The following is a 17546-nucleotide window of genomic DNA, read 5'->3' on the forward strand; positions in this document are numbered from 1 at the left end:
TTCAGCTCCTGCTGCAGGGGAAATGTTAATGAATGTTTTGATTCCTTAAGTTGTAGGAAAGCAGAGATAAAGGCCAGGCCCAGCTTTTCACACATATTTCAGAGAGATTGTGGAATGATCCAACATTGGGCAATCGAGGGGAAACATTTTCCCCTGGCTCTACAGAAATTGCCTATTCGTCTAATCCTTAATAACTTCTTAGCCTTTTTTTCCACACATCACAAAATCTTTCCTTACGGAAGATGATGTTCAAAGCCTCCCTGGAAGGGGGATCTAATCTCATGGAAAACAATGAAGGATTATGAAAATTCACTTCATATTCTGTGTCTGCCATTTATGATTTTTATTTCTATTTTTTTAAAAAAATAAAAAAGACATTTCCCATTCGTATGCAAAATTGGAAGATGTCAACCACAGGGTAGCCAAGAGGGTTATTTAGGGTAATCAGCATTCCACTTCTCATTCCTATTTAGCCAGATGGTACAGAGAATGAATGGAGGAGATAGTGTGAAGAAGATGTAGCGGAAACATTTCTCAATCAGTTTGTCAACATTTCAACTGGCAACTGAATGCTGCTTCAACGCTGGGGATGGGATGGCATTATTAAGGACACCCAGGAGCAGGGCAGCTGTAGCTTGCTCAAAGCAACCCACGTTGATCCAAACCCAGATCTCTCAAGACCATTTTCAAATAACCCACCAATAAAAGAATGAAGCATAAATATCAAACAGAAACCAACCCAAAGGCCAGGTGGAACAGCTCCATCTTGCAGGCCCTGCGGAAAGATGTCAAATCCCGCAGATGTCAAATCCCGCATGTTGTTCATGTTGCTTTTGTTTCCTGGGGATTAGAGGGGTAGGGGGCCGAGGCAGTGGTGAGGTTGATGCGGTACAGATGCATCGGCAGGGACAACCCAGTGCTCCCATTGGTGTGTTTGCACTTCACCAGCCTCGCCACTGCCTCAGCCCCTTCCACTCTACCTGCCAGTAAGCAACAGTGACGTGACCAACCGGAGGTCAGGTGAGCAGGGCTGCCCCACCATGCTGCCCAACGCTGACTACACTTAAGGACAGCAAGCTAGCTTAAGTGTGCAAGGCAAGTTGAATGGCGCCCTGCACCTTGCCCTCAGCATTTGCTGCCTGTGGTAGCCAGTTCACTCTAACCAACGATAGGACTGACTTTGGAGCAGAGGTTCGGGTCATACAGGCTGTGAAGGCAGGTTTGTGTCAGCATAGAAAAATTGCATCAAACTCCCCACTAAATAAAGGTCTCTGTGTAATTTAGGTAGCATTGGCCTGCAGTTCAGCAGTCTCTACGCAATGACGGCCTCTACACAATGGGTGAACCTGCAAATTAACGAGGAATGTTTGGCTGGATATTTTATTTTATTTTTAGTTATTAATATTACAGAACAGTAAGTAAAGTTTATTTTTATACCCCTTTGAGCCCAACGGCTCCCAAGAGGTGCGATTATAACAAGGATAATTTGATCTTCACACCACAGGTTTTTCTTTTAAATTATTTGAGGAGCTGCACTAAGAAGAAAAGCAGACAGCTGGTCAACAGTATGTCGGCTGCTGGGGGAAAAAACGTTATTAGGAAACCGGAGATGTGTTAATATTCTTCTACTTGAGGAATAGAACAGAAACGTCTGGCTGGTAATGATGAGTAAAGTCATATTAAATCATCACCTAAAGGTTAAAATCCATAAGTACAAATGTGCAAATAGACTGGAGAAAGCAAACGAGTAGTCACTGGTGAAGTGGCTTCATGATGTCACCAATAGGCCGGCCAATTGAAAAATCAGGCAGAGCTTCTGTACCTGCAGTGGTTGTGTAGAAAAGGGAAATTCATCCCCTCTAGATTGTCATGCCAGCTCTTCTCTTTCCAAAGAAACTAGCTGAGGGATACTTGTTCCTAGCCTGACTCTTAGACTATTCATTTAACAGATATGCCATTTGCCTAGGAGTAAGCTGCATTGGATTCACTGGAGCTTACTTCCGAGTAGACAGGTTTAGTATACGAGAAGCAATAGCAATTATCATATTTATGCAGCATGACATAGTGGGCTGAGTCCATACAAATACTCCAAAATGTGAGCCAGTATGGTCCAAGCTTGGTTTACTGCTGATATATCACATAACCAACCTGAATATCCAGGCAATCATTGCATTCTCTTATAGCCACTTAGCTCTCTGCTCAGTTAACACAATTAATTCCTCAACTAGCTGGTATGAATTCCCTTTGACAAACACGACAAAGTTAATCTGTGTAGTCTTCTAAAAATGTCTTCCGATTTTCACACTTTGGGCTTTGTCTGGTATGCTTCTGCATTGGCGAGACTTAAATGGAAGCAAGTTCCTTGTTTCTGTTACTCGTGTACAAGCACACCTAATCTGTCAGAAACAAGTTCCACTACCCTGGTTTCACTCAGGTGAAATCTTTCCTGAAGATGTTCCTTAGGAATCTGAGCCCACACATCATTAATTCACCTTCTGGTGCCAAGTGCCTTCTCTTCAAGGTTCAGTTTGTAAAATTTGCAATGGAAGGACAATGTGGAATGTGTACTAGAAAAGCTAATCAATTTTGGAACCTAGATATTTCTCTTACATGTGGCGAATACTTTCTTTTATCTCTCATACTACTTCCTTTTGATACACTGCAATCAAATGAGGGTAGGAGTGGGCTGACTTCAAGCTTCTAGGATTTACTCTTTTTCTTTTACTGGAACCCTGAGACCCACCCACTGTAGCCAGGTTCAAACAACATATATTTAGAATGAATGGATTCTGAGGCCAGTAATTTGCTCTGAATATCAAAACTGAACTGAGCTCAAAGCCCTTCTGCAAAATCCTTCTGTCATTTTAATACCCATTAAAATGATACCCGTTTGGAGAGATCCTTTTTACACTCTTCACAATACCTGTTTGTTTTAACTCACCAGAACAATTTGGTATCGTCAGCAAGCTTTGCTTTCTCCTGGCTCATCCCAACTGTAGATAATTTATGAACGAGTTAAAAAGCACAGTCTGAAAAACAGTTCTGGGGTTTGTGTGTGTGGGGGGGACAACGACGACTCCACGTTCTACATTCCTCCATAGAGAGAACTGTCAATTTACTCATACTCTCTGCTTCCCAGGGGCGTAGCAAGGTAAACTGGTACCAGGGGGCAAATTTTTTTTTGTCACCCCCTCCCCAGAGGCATAGGAAGGTCAGGTGGTACCCAGTGTGGAAAATTTATTGTCACCCCCATTGATTCCCCCCCCCTGCAAAAATGGTTTTACGTTATTTCATATTTTCTTACAAAGGAATAATAACAAGTAATAATAATAACACACTTTTATTTATATCCCGCCCTCCCCGGCCGAAGTCGGGCTCAGGGTGGCTAACATCACATACATAACATCGGTATAAAATCAAACAATAATTAAATTACCTCCCCAAAACACCTCAAAATCAAATTAAAGTCTAATTAGATGGCTTTCCACAGGGTTAGGGTTGGGAACAGTAAGTGCTGCACTGAACTGAAATCTCAGCCTTCACGACATAGGAAAACAGCCAAGTAAACAGCTATTTTAGTGTAGGAGGGTCAAGATATTAACCGATATGCATGAAATTTCATATATAGCTATATAATCCCTAGTATAGTAAGATAAGACCTTTGGAGCAGGCATTTAAAAAAAAAAGTTGTTTTATGAACCGCCCTAGTAGGGCAGTAATTGTTCCTTGACAATTTGTCACCCCCTCCATTATGGAACATGGGGCGGACTGCCCCCTACGCCCCCCTTGCCATGCCCTTGCTGCTTCCTGTTTCTTAACCAAAAGAAGACCTCTCCCATGGTTTCTAAGCTCACTGTGATGGACAGCAGAGCCAGACCAGAGTCTGGTGATACAGTCTCCCTGAATTTCTACCAGAGTGCTGGAGCCGCTCTCTGATTGGCTACAAAGTCAGCTAGCCACAGAGCGGGATGGGGAGGGAAGAATAAAAGGACCAGTTTCTGAGGAAGAGAGTTCAGGTTGAGAGACAGGGCTTGATTTAAGAGGAGAGATAGGGAGTAGGATAGGATTTGACTGAGGGAGAACTGGCTCTAAGTGAAACATCCATAGCAAGCCTCTCACTAATGAATCAATGTATTAATCTGTATCCCCCAATGGGCTGGGCTTGCCCTGCCAGCACTTCAAATTAGACCCAGAAGCTGTTAACTCATAGAAAGCTTTGGCTATTGGCATAGTGTGCTCTCCCAGCTCATTTCTCAGTAACAAGTTGGCTAGCACCTGGAGTGACTGAGGTTTCCAAACCCTTTTCAAAAGCAGCTCCATGTAGTAACCCAGTCTAGTGGTGCTGGTGTGGTGTATTGTGTCAGCCACATCTTGTTCCTTCAGCATTCTGCCTGAGCATGTATTGGGTTTTCTGGCAATAGAATAATAACAATAACAATAACAATAACAATAATAATAATAATAATAGTATTTATACCCCGCCCATATGACTGGGTTTCCCCAGCCACTCTGGGCAGCTTACAGCATATCTAAAAACATAAAACATCAAGTGTTGAAAACCTCCAGATACAGGGCTGCCTTCAGATGTCTTCTAAAAGTTGTGTAATTCTTTACCTCCTTGACATCTGAAGGGAGGGCGTTCCACAGGGAGGGCGCCACTGCCGAGAAGACAAAAGCCCATATTTGGTGCTTAGTGGCTGAATAGGAAACAGGCACTGCTGTAAGGCTGCTGTGCAATAATACCACCTTTCAGGTATGCTCTTCACAGTTCATAAAAGCCTAATGCCACAGGGCTTTCCCTGCAATTGCCACTAGATGGCACCCAATTCACGACGAAGCCTCTTCCGAATCCTGGCTCCTAGCAGCGCATCCTTCCCAGAAGGAAACAACACAACCTATTCGCAAGACTCAAAACGGAATGTTTTGGATGGCCAGGATGCTACAAGGCAGCCGCCGAGCTGGGATGGAGCTGGTCCCTTTAACCACTGCATCTCCATCCATGGCTGGGAGTCGCCTCTTGAATAGGAAACAAGCACAGGAAATGGCATCTACCTGGAAGTGCTGAAGCTTGGAGAAGGAAAGGAGCGAGCGTTTGCTGTAGGATTTTTTCCCCCTTGGGTTAAGGTGAAACCTGGATGAAAACTGGCTGTGATGAAGGATCCCGTGAACAGAAGAGTCTCTGGGTCCAGGTGTCTCCCACCTGGTCAGCAACAGTGGATTTAATGCTTGGAGAAAGGAGGGCTGCTGCGTTTGCTACAACAACCTGCATTCAAAATGTGACTAAAACATTGTACGAATCAACACCACCCAGTTCTCTTTTCTGGGTTCACACCTATTTCTTCTGAAGCAGACGGCAACAGAGGCAGAGCACCTGGGAGGGAACCGAAGATTGGATTCCCTTTAATATACCTGGATTTATTATTAGGTCAATTCTGTATTCCTTTTCTATACACATCCTTTTAAAAAAAAAAATGCCTCCAGCCACGGACTCTTTATAACAACAGTGATTGGACTTGTTTCATGTCTGCTTTCCTTCCTTCCTTCCTTCCTTTTTTTTTTAAAGTTTGAACAATGATTACAGTGAATTCAGATGGGAAAATAATGGTCAGAAGATGTCTCGTCACCTTGAGGCCTTTTAGGTAAAGTTCTCCTATACATACCTTCCTGTTGGAATGCTGGGGGTGGTGATTACCACTTAAAGATTGCATGCTGACAACCTCGCCCTCCCCCTTCTAAGGGGAGAGGCCACTTGAGCTGCATGCCTGCAATAAGAAGCAAGTTTGCTTTTAAACTCACCTGAATGCAAATAGGAAGATGCCAGTCCTGTTTGGCAGATTGTTTGCTAGCTCATTCATGATGCTGGGATTTGTTGAGGATTATTTTCTCAGAGTGAAACCGATCCTTATTGATATTTGTAGATATTGCAGGGGATCAGTGCAATGCTAAACTTTATCATGGTATCCTTAGGTATGGGTTGGTGTAAATTGATGGCTGCCGGCTATGAGATGATTCTGGGTCTATAACATAAATTTCCTCTTAAGCCTCCCAGTGGAATGAATGAATTCCCACTACTCACGGCTGTGTCCATGTAAAGTTTGCTTTTTAAGGGATTGTGTTTCAGTTGATCCTCATCGGGCCATTATCATCCCTTGCCTTTGTTTTGGGGCTCCTTTCTCATCCATGCTCAGACTTCCTGCTATCTTCTTTTGAAACGATGTAAGGAGATTTGAAGCTTATTCACTGATTGTCTTCCAGTGGCACTTTCCCCCCCCCCTTGGTTGTGTCACGTAAGGGTCCATAAATTCAAAATACACACAGCGAAAGAGCGTGAAGAACGAAAAAAAAAAAAAAAATCAGGAGCAAGTGAAACTGATTGAAGTTGCTCTAGGTGGACATCAAAGCAAGTTCTTTCTTTCTAAGTTTAGGATGCTGGGTTTTGTTATTCAGATGTGAGGAAGTCTGATGAGCTTCAAAGGGGGAGGGAAACTTAAATTTGCTGTTTGGTCCATCCCCTCCAGGGCTGGACCCCTGCACTTAGCAGCAGTGGTGCTGCCAGAGCAAGACTTTCTAAGAAATCCATATCATTATAAGAACAGCTATTTGACTTAGAACCATTGGCACCTGAGTTTGCTTTCCTCCCTTCTTGTCTCCCTGTTCCCCTTCCCTTGTGTGTTGTGTCTTTTATACTGTAAGCTTGCAGGCAAGGACTGTCTTGTTCTAACTGACAGTATGTAAACCACTCTGGGAGCCTCTTTGGCTGAAGAATGGGGTATGAATGCTCTAAATACATGAAGTCGGTCAATCCAGGGCCCCATTCAAAAAAGTGAGCAGGAGGGCTCCCAAATGCAGCAGGACTGGCTTATAATGCTTCATAGTGAATGAAGTAAGCGCAGTTTGCCATCTAAAGAATGCTGCTCTCCCCTTACCCCCCCCCATATTAAGTCCATGGTCCAAAGTCACTTAACTGCACTGCTGCCCAGCAGAAGTACATGAACCTTTTACAGCCTTTCTCAACCTTTGGTCCCCAGGTGTTGTTGTACTACAACTCCCATCACCTCTGACCATTGGTTCTGCTAGCTAGGGGTGGTGGGCATTGTAGTACAGCAACATCTGGGCACCCGAAGTTGAGAAAGGATGCTCTAGAATGATCTCAAGAAGAGCAAGACTGTTATATAAAAGGGACATGGATTATGGCATATAATGTTACGATATAGTAGGTGTAGTGAACCTTTGGTTCTCCAGGTGTTTCTGGACTACAACTCCCATCATCCCCTGCAAGCGTGATCAATGGCCAGGGATTGTAGTTGTAGCTCAACCACATCTGGAGGGCCAAAGGTTCCGCACACCTGTTCTAACCCCCCCCCAAAAAAAACCTAGTGGGATGCTTTAATATTCTATGAAAGATAGGGAGAAGGTGGCACCTTTAACTTTGGTCCCACCCATAGATGCAGCTCATGGCAGATTACCACCAAGGAAAGGTGGACCTTAGCAGAAAAACAAGAAGTTGTCCACCCTTGCCTTCAAGGCTGAGTATTTTTAGAAGGTAGCTGTAGCATAACTCCAGTTCACATCTGTAGTATGGGGTGGTGGGGGTGGGGTGGTGGTGATGGCCACGGGACTAGGCTAGTACTGTTGTGGCGAAGCTTGAGGTGAGAGATGACTCTGTTGTTCACTCAGATGAACCTAATAAGAAAACTACTGCTTATCTTACCTGGCAAAGAGCTGTCAAGTAAATAGCTCAGGTAGATGAAAATGGAAAGTGGTCAACAAAGATTCCAAAGCTGTCTGTTGGTTTTGCAATACCTTAGTCTCCCTTGCTAATAATAAGCAGGTTTGTGGGTTTAAGAAATAGGAAGAGATAGTAAATTTATGTGCAGAGTGAAGGGACTGAAGCCATTGGCACCCCAACCAAAATAAAAACTCCTAACAGCCTGTTCTTATAAGAGTTTTTTGGGTTGTTGTTTTTTAAAGACCCTCTGGGTTTAGTGGGGTGGCAGGAGAACCATTTTCAGGATTTCCATTTTAAAAATATATCTTAGCAATCCCATGCACTTGCTTTGAAAACTGGTGGTATGGCAATTTTCCTGATCTAAAATTTCCCCTTAAAGCTACTCACCAGGGGGAAACATACTGCTATGGGATTTTAGTTTAAGAATATTGTAAATTATTCTTCATAAAAAAAATACCTCAGCACCACCTTGGTTATAATTTTGGCATCAGTCAGAGACCATTCAATATATATTTGCTTAAAAAACAACTTATGTCATCTTTCAAGACTAAGGCTACCCAGGGCAGTTCACAAAAGACAGTTAGTTTCATGTGCATAGCATGCAGAGCAAGACCGTTATACTTCCAAATAATGTACAGAACAGTCCACTTGCAATACTTCCCATTCTGTTCCCCAATGAACTTTCTGTTGTGATCTTGTGATCTCTTCTGCACTGCCTATTCATCAGTATTGTTCGCAGCCCTTTTTTCCATGGGTGAGGAACCTGTGGTTGACCAGATGTCATTGGACTCCAGCTGCCATCAGCCCCAACCAGCATAGCTAATGGTCAGGGATGGTGAGAATTCTAGTTTAGCAACAACCAAAAGGCCACAGGTTAGCCACCTCACCTTATACCTTCTCTGGCCCCTCCTGCCTCCTCCTTGGATGATCCGATGTCTCCCGTCTGTCAAACACTGTTGTAACAATGGAATGTTTTTGGCACCTGAACAGCTCTCCCTCTCAGATGTGTTTCAGATTGTCTTGACTTTCTGTTCTCCTAAACCCTTCACACCTGCATGATGGCCAGTAATGCAGCAGATTGTGGAGCAGGATCAAATCATGATGGAAGAGCTCCTCCTCCCCCTTTCTCTTATCACAATGCTGGTAGTTGGTAGCTAGAAGGAGGACTCTCAGCTGGCATTTCATGTGCTCAGGTATTTCAGCAAAATAATGCAAGTTTTATCCGTTCTCCTGTATTTTATGGTCTTGCTTTAATTACCACATCTGGTGTTTTCATCTTGTAGTGTTCTCTCTCTGTGCATTTATTGCTTTTGTTCTGGGCTGGCCCTACAATTAGGCCGAGTGAGGTGACCACCTTGGGCAGTAGATGCTGCAGGGCAGGGACCAACAGCAATAGGTTGGGATCTGTGTGTGCTGTGTGATCTATTTTGCACCCACTAAACTAGCCTGCTGCCCTTAGGTGTGGTGGAGGACGCTGTCCAATTTTTTGGTGCTGAAATGAGATTCAGGCTGCTCAGTTTCTGCACATGCCATAGGAGGGGCAATCTCTTTCCCTTTGCCTCAGGCGGCAAATGTCTTGGACTGACTGTGCTTTTCTTATCACTGTACACCAACCTGACATACACGGGCAGCACAGAAATCTTCAATGTAACTAAGTTATACGTACTATGTATTTTATTGATTCACATGGGGTGTACCAATAGGTATGCCACTGTATCATAAAAAAATACATTACATTGGCATTGCAGTAAGGTCATTTAGGAATCCTACAGTGCATTCCTATAAATGTCTACCCAGAAGTCCCACTGAGCTGGTGTAGGATTGCATCCTTAGGCAGCTTTTGTCCAAAACCAACCATGGGTGCCATTACTTGCAAGTAAAGAAGCAAACTTTTATTGTAGCAGTCTAACAGTACAAACTTGGCAGTTAGGTTAGAGCAGAATCTAGACCAGATGCTCCTGCAAGGCAAAGGAGAGCAAAGGCCAAAGTTCAGGAGTCTGAGATTAGTAGCAAGAGGTCCAAGACTGAACAAGGGCTGCAACGTTGTTCCAATGATTCTCCCTTTTAAGCAGAGGCAGAGAATGCTCAGATACTCACATCCCTGTGGGAATTCCTGTCTTGCAGGTGGACACTCTGCTTATGGGGCTGAAACTTCTCTTTACTATTGATGTGCAGCCTCTCCCGAGGAGGCATTGCTAAACCCACCTCCCCCTGTGAATCCTACCCCTCCGCCAGAGCAGGCCACACCCCTGAGCCTTTCTCCTCCTCCATTTGCAGAGAAGGGGAAGTCTCTGGGGCTTCTGCCTCATCAGCCCCACCCCAGCCCATTCTGGGTCCTCATCCTCAAGTGCCTCGACTCCTGTTATGAATAGGAGTACTTAGAGGAAACCATGACTGCTGCATGCAGGGCTTAAGTTGAGCCAGTACTTGGCTGGAATATAGGAAATAATAACAGATACATGGTGATTTCCCCTCACTTCACAGAGAAGCCGCAGTTGACTCTTGCTCCTTTTGAATTGTGGGGAAGAACTTCAATTTCAGAAGGTCTTAATTGTAAACACTCATCTTCGTAGTGATTAGTGACTAGGTACACAGCCACAAAGGTTTAAGGCATTTATTCCCTTTACAGAAGGACAAGAATGAAAGGCTTATGTAAAGAGGAGTGTGGGCCAGGTGTAACTATGATGAACCCATCAAATGTACCTTCATAATGTATTTACCTCAAAATCAAGAATGTGACAAGCAGGTATTTGAAAATGCATGTGTCACACAGATGCATTTATTTATAATACAATCCAAGACATGTACAATTGGAAGGGACTCTGAGGATCATCTAGTCCAGTGGTGGCCAAATTTGGCCCTCCAGTTGTTTTGGGACTACAATGCCCATCATCCCTGACCACTGGTCCTGTTAGCTAGAGATGATGGGAGTTGTAGTCCCAAAACACCTGGGGCCAAGTTTGGCCACCACTGATCTGGTCCAACCCCAAACAATGCAGGACTATTCAGCTGTCCTATACAGGGATCAAATCTGCAACCTTGGTGTTATCAGCACCATGTTCTAACCAACTGAGCTATCCACCCTTATCTATCTATCTATCTATCTATCTATCTATCTATCTATCTATCTATCATTACAGTTATATTTGACAAGGAGCTCCCCATTTTATCCCCTCAAGAATCCAGTGAGGTAGGTTAGGCTGAGGGACAATGATTGGTTTCATGACTGAGTGGAGATTTGAACCCTCGTCTCCTAGGTCCTAGTCCAACACTCTAACCACTATGCCCCTTGTCAGAGTGCTGCCTTGTGGAGTGTATGCTTGGTGGCAAAGCCAGATTTGTCACTCTGTGTAACATCCCTAAGGTAATTCAAATGTGTAACATGTGAATGTGACAGACATGTATATCATGCAGGTGCGCTCATCCCAGTGGGCTGTGATTGGTTGCAGCTCTCCCTGTCAAAGAAATTCTCATGGTGAGCTCATGTGGGAGAGGTCCACCCAGGCCATCTCTTCCTGAATTGTGTGTTTTACTCTTAAAAAATGTGCCAGCCTTGATCTTACTAGGGTCCATGGCAAAGCTGACTGGCCTAATGCAAGATGAGCTCTAAAATGGGGTTGCGTGCAAAACTAGAAGCTGGATGGACGGATACGTCTCTCAGTAGCAATTCACTGGCTGTGCCAGTTGTGTCATGGGCTATACACAGCCATCAGGGAGAGCTGTCACCTTCTCTCATGTTGAATGACGGTTGGCTTAATAGAACAGCAGAACCCGACTTATTGTGCTGTGGTGAAGGATGGCATGGGGAGGGACTGGCTGGAGTAGACTACTTTTTTTTTTTTTAGCTTTAGGGTCTTTTCTATAAAAAAAGCTGAGAAGTTTCAAACTAATTTCAGGGCCAATTTTCTTTCTTTTCTTTCTTTCATGCTGAAGTGTATAGTTTTGTTAGCAGAAGAGATGAAGCTCAGTGGGAGAGCATCTGCTTTGCATGCAGAAGTTTCCAGGCTCAATCCACAGCATCTCCAGTTAGGGCTGGGAGAGAGCCCTGTCTGAAACCCTGGAGGGCTACTGCCAGTCACTGTTGATAATACTGAGCTAGCTAGGTCAAGCCACCTTATTCTGTATACGGCAGCTTCCTATATTGATAAAGACAAATATATTTATGGTGTACGAAGGGCAGTGGAAATGCATTCAGCCTCCCTACCCCATCCTCCAGATTAGGCATAGGAAAACTCTGCCCTCCAGATGTTTTGGGACTACAACCCCCATCATCCCTGACCACTGGTCCTGTTAGCTGGGGATGATGGGAGTTGTAGTCCCAAAACATCTGGAGTACCGAGTTTGCCTATGCCTGCTCCAGATGTTGAGAATCCCAACACAATAGCAGGCACCTCCGCTGTCCTGATCATTCCCATCTTAAAAAAAACAAGCCCAAACAACATGTGGTCATAGAAGCTTGTGCATACAAGATTGTAATAGAGAAACTCCCCTTGGACTGCACTATGGGCTGAAGCATGTGGTCCAGAGACATAACCAAACAAAAGAAGGTGAGATGTTGATGTAGGAAAGAAATGAATGTAGAAAGACTAGCTTTCTGCTTGAAATCGTCGTGCATGTAACCTACGTAAATATATTCAAGTATGGTAAAACTGCTGTAACCTATAACCTACTATAAAGCTGCATTGCTGAAAAAGGCAGCAAGACACACCACCAAGCAACCTCTGTGGGAGTTAGAGTGAAAGGTTTCCCCTGGGGCATCTGTGTATGATGAGAATATGCATCCATCTCTCTCTCTCTCCCCCCCCCCACTCTTTGGCCTTGGCTGCTGCCATGGGATGCTGATGGGACCCCTTCCTGCAAGAGTATTGCACCGTGTTGGTTTTCTAAAATTTCTAGGCTATTCCACCACTAGTACATAAAGTAGTATATAAACAAAAAAACAAAAACAAAAAAGAACCTTTGCTTCTGTTAGGTGCACCACAGCCAAATTGATTGGTATAATGTGATCTTCCTTTATTTATAAATAAAGGGTGCATACTGTACACGGGTGGTGCTGTGGGTTAAACCACAGAGCCTAGGGCTTGCTGATCAGAAGGTTGGTGGTTCAAATCCCCGCAACAGGATGAGCTCCCGTTGCTCGGTCCCTGCTCCTGCCAACCTAGCAGTTTGAAAGCACGTCAAAAGTGAAAGTAGATAAATAGGGACCGATCTGGCGGGAAGGTAAACGGCGTTTCCGTGCACTGCTCTGGTTCGCCAGAAGCGGCTTAGTCATGCTGGCCACATGACCCGGAAGCTGTACACCGGCTCCCTCGGCCAGTAATGTGAGATGAGCACCACAACCCCAGAGTCGGACACGACTGGACCTAATGGTCAGGGGTCCCTTTTCCTTTACCTTACTGTACACTATTACTAAGGAAGATGGATGTGATCATGTTTAACCTGGGGAGATGGGTATTTCCCATTGATAGTAGCTGCAAATTATCCTTGTGCAATGTGACATTTTGTTGAATTGCTCTATTCTTAATAAAATGAAAAAGTAGAGAGAATCTGGTCACGTTGAAGGGCACTGTGAGCATTCCTGATTTGACTGCAGGTTAATGCTGGCTCTTAATTGTTATGCCACTGGACTCCAGCACCTGCTCACCTATTGGCAAAAAAGGACCACCCACTTTTAACTAAGTGATAATTGTGATATTATGTTATGATGCGGCAGCCACAGACTTGGAAACCTTTTCCCACACAAGAAGAGTCCTACAGGATCAAACCAGAGGACCATTTTGTCCAGCATTCTGTTCTCCTAGTGGCCAGCCAAATGCCTGTGAGAGACCCACAAGCAGGACCTGCGCTCAACAGCAGTTCCCCCACTTGTGAGTCCCAACAACTGGTATTCAGGGGCATACTCCCTTGCAACAGTGGTGGAAGAACATAGCCATCGTGGCTAGGAGACATGGCTAGCATTATTTTCCATGAATTTGCCTAATCCTCAAAGCCACCCCGATGGGTGGCCATCACTGTATCTTGCTGCTATGTGCACTTAAAGTTATTCATTATGACGATTTATTTATTAAACTTCTATGCACCCTTTATCCCAGGACCACGTATAAGAACACAAAAATGCATAACATAGCAAAACACGAAAACAATACTCCCGTTCCCTTGTGCACAATACTGCTCTAATGCAGTGTGCTCACCTTTTCCTTACTTCTTATTATATGTGCTGTTTTCTTCCTTACTGTCTCAGTTGCAAATGAATGGTACCGATTAGCTTGGGCTACACTAACATTTATGTTAAATGTGGATGTGACACTAAGTGACAGTGGTGGCCTTAGGAATTTCTCACCCAAAGTATGTGTGTGTGGGGGGGGGGGGAACCAGATTGTGGCCTTTTGCTCTTGTTCCCTTGCAAGCAGAAACATCCAAAGCCACACTGGTTTTTTGCGCTGTTAGGAATAAGAAAGCTTCCCTTTGTGGTGCATCTTGAAATGGGGGTTTCTTGGGACAATTATATGGCTTAGGAAAATGGGGTAGGGTGGAAATCAAATACTGTGCAAGTGGTTATTTTGCTTGAGGAAAACCAGAGTGAACATAATTATCTGATCACCATATTGCCCCATTGAAGTTCTTGTAACTTACTTATTCTGATCCTGTCGGTACCGCAGGCGCTGCAGTTTCATCCTCTGAAATGCATTTGCAGTCTTGAAGTTTTTCATCTTCTAATGAGATTCTTCTAAACCAGGCAACTCATTTGACTGTTTCCCCTCCTTTTGGTTCTTTCTTTCTTTTTTCTTTCCTTCTTTCCCTGCTTCTCCAGTGGTCTAAATTAGTAATTAAATGCAGTGTTTAACCATCACTCCTTGCTCGATTATAATTATGAAGATTCAAATGCCTAAACAAGTCTGGCATAATGATGAGTGTGTGTGTATATATATATATCTAATCAGTGGGAAGAATCTGGAGAAAAGGCTGAAGACAAAGCAGGGCCCACCCTGACAATTAAATACCCCGCCATTAGACACACACCAGGTACCACTTCATTATATTATGTTTTGGGGAGAAGAGAGATTGTTGTTGAAGTGGCTGAACAGCATACAACAGTCTGATTTGGTGGTCTGCCATTGTGAAATGTATGGTAGCATTCCAATAGTCTCTGACTCTTAAGGTACCTAGGACAGCACAAGCTCAGGCTTCAGAGCAACCTTTGTTGGGGTTAAAAGAGAACAGGAGTGAGCAACATGGGCCCCTATGGTTGGCAGCTAGTATAAAATCTCTAGATTGACCAGATCTGGTATAAATGTCATATTTATACACACCTAACTCCTGGAGGTCCAAGACAAAGTTTTTTTTGAGAAGTTTTTATTATTATTTAAAAAAATCATTATTGTTGGCTAAAGTTAGTGTCAGGACAGATCCTGAAGTTGAGGCTCCAGTACTTTGGCCACCTCATGAGAAGAGAAAACTCCCTAGAAAAGACCCTGATGTTGGGAAAGATGGAGGGCACAAGGAGAAGGGGACGACAGAGGATGAGATGGTTGGACAGTGTTCTCGAAGCTACTAACATGAGTTTGGCCAAACTGCGAGAGGCAGTGAAGGATAGGCGTGCCTGGCGTGCTCTGGTCCATGGGGTCACGAAGAGTCGGACACGACTGAACGACTGAACAACAACAACAAAGTTAGTGTCACGGGACTGCCAGGGAATGCCATGGAGCCAAGGAGGGGGGGGGAGCAGAGTGAGCAGGAGCCTTTAGAAGGAGACAGGCAGGAAGGGACAGCCAAGGGAGAAGGGGAGTGAGCGGAAGGAAGTGAAGAGGAGAGGAGGCTCTCGGATGCTAGCAGAGAGCATCAACACTGCTCGACCAGTCAGGGATAGATGGAGAGGCGATGCCGGTCCCTTCAGCACAGGAGAGGAGAGGGTTAAAACGCCGGGATCAGAGGAGGCGGTTGGGACTTCCCTGGCTCCTATGCTGGAAGCGGAGTCGCAGACCCCCACCTCCTGGACCTGCGACCGAGGATTCAGACACATGAAACCATGTCCTGTAACTTGTATATATGTATATAATAAAAGACTGTAAATATATATCTGAGTGAGCAGAGGTATTTCTTGCAGAGGGCTTCAAGACCCATCACAGTTAGGCTGCACAATATTTACATTTTATTAGTAAGTAGGCAGTGCAGGAAATGATTGAATACACTTCAGAAATGACAGGGAGCTGTGCAAAAAGTGTTACTCTGACATTTGTGCAGGAGATTTATGCCCTGTGGTGAGTGTTCTGATACATGCAGCTTTCATTCCTGTTAAGTACAATTAATTTGTTTAGCAGAGAGAAGTACTGTGTTATCTTCCAGCTAACACAATGTTTACTCCTGCCCCACAGCTTATTCAATCCAACAAGTATGAGAAAAAAAGTGGTGAAGTTTTGATGGCTGGGTTTGTCATTTCCTACTTAAGGGAACAACAAAGTCACTTTGTAAGTAAGTGCCTATGGTTGATTGAGGATCAGATTGTGACAAAGCATCATCTGCCCCGTGGCAAAGAACTCTTAGCTCTACACACTCGTGCTAGTAGAAAAAAACCTTCTTCCTTGCTGTATGTTTCCAAGGGCAGATCCAAACCTGGCACCTGGAGGAGCCACTACCCACCTCCTGGAAGCAATGCTAGATTTCAGAGCGATGGAAGTGATCCTTAAAGCTCCTTCAAAGTAGTGGGAATTTGTAGGGAATTTCTCCTGCTTATTGCTTAGCTTTATACCTGATGATGCCTCCTCTTTTGTCTCCCTTTATAGGATATTTGTGGTTGGGATTGGATTTTTCACTCTCTGCTTCTTAATGGACATCACTGGGAGGTCAGTTTTCAGCCAAAAGACTGGGGGACTCTCCATTCACCATCAGGACCGAAGGTAACTCCATATCACTCATTTGACTATGTTTGTCAGATCAGCAACCTGAAAAATAGCTTTTGCCTTTAAGTCACATGGCTGATAAAGTAGGAAAGGCTGTTGCCACTCAGCCAGATGTGGGGTATCTTAGTCATGGGGCCATCTGCATTGTGCTGAGATAGTGGTCATAGCTTTAAGGGGCCTTGATGTGTTTTCCTTCTGCATTGTTGAAAGTTCCAATGATATAGCAGTGTATAAGTGTCTTAAATAAATAAATAATGTCCCTGCTGGCTTCTGTGGGTCCCTTCGCAGGGGAGTGGGCGCTACCTTCTGAGGCATCCTCTCCTGATCGTTTCCCACCCAGCCCTCCGCAGTCTTCTTCTGATCTCCCTTCCAAAAATAGGGGGCCTGATTCATTGACCATAACACTCCTGGCCAGTCAGCAGCCTCACACACCACACAGTGTGGGTAAAGATGACAGCCCATCCTCTTCATGCCTCCCATCTCACCTCACCTTCACAATATCATCATTTGCTACAGCAAGGAGTTTAGGCAAAAATGATTATTTAGTGTTTTAATCTGGCATCCCTACATTTAACTGGTTGAAGCAACATAAAATGGGAAGAGAATTCTGGGGGTTGTCATTGGACGGCCCCTAGGAAGGTAATCATGAATGAAAGCATGGGCCGTGATTTCTTGTGGTTCTCTTCTGGAGTATGAATAGCCATGCAGGTTTGCCATGGCACACACTTTTGCTTTGATATAAAATGCTGTGGTTGCCACTGTTTTCTCCTTCACATAAGATTTTTATGGTGTTTTCCTCCTTTGTGCAGTCCTTATTTGATCTGTCCGCACAATAGCCCTGTGAGACGGGTGGTTGGAGAGCAGAGCTGAGAAAAAGCAAATTGCTTTTCTATGACATTTAACTTTGTACGGTTTCATTG

At 44.3% G+C, this 17546-nt stretch overlaps 1 protein-coding gene across 1 annotated transcript in view; it reads left to right on the plus strand.

The window, feature by feature from the left end:
- The first annotated feature begins 5491 nt into the window (after positions 1-5491).
- MGAT5B (alpha-1,6-mannosylglycoprotein 6-beta-N-acetylglucosaminyltransferase B) overlaps positions 5492-17546 on the plus strand; it is a 164299-nt gene continuing 152244 nt past the window's right edge. The window contains 3 exon segments of the mRNA XM_033139432.1: positions 5492-5639; positions 16510-16555; positions 16557-16623. Of these exon segments, the coding sequence (XP_032995323.1) occupies positions 5572-5639; positions 16510-16555; positions 16557-16623 (181 nt within the window). The 5' untranslated portion in view covers positions 5492-5571.

The sequence above is a fragment of the Lacerta agilis genome, chromosome 2 (genome assembly GCF_009819535.1).
Source record: "Lacerta agilis isolate rLacAgi1 chromosome 2, rLacAgi1.pri, whole genome shotgun sequence".
Taxonomy (NCBI): domain Eukaryota; kingdom Metazoa; phylum Chordata; class Lepidosauria; order Squamata; family Lacertidae; genus Lacerta; species Lacerta agilis.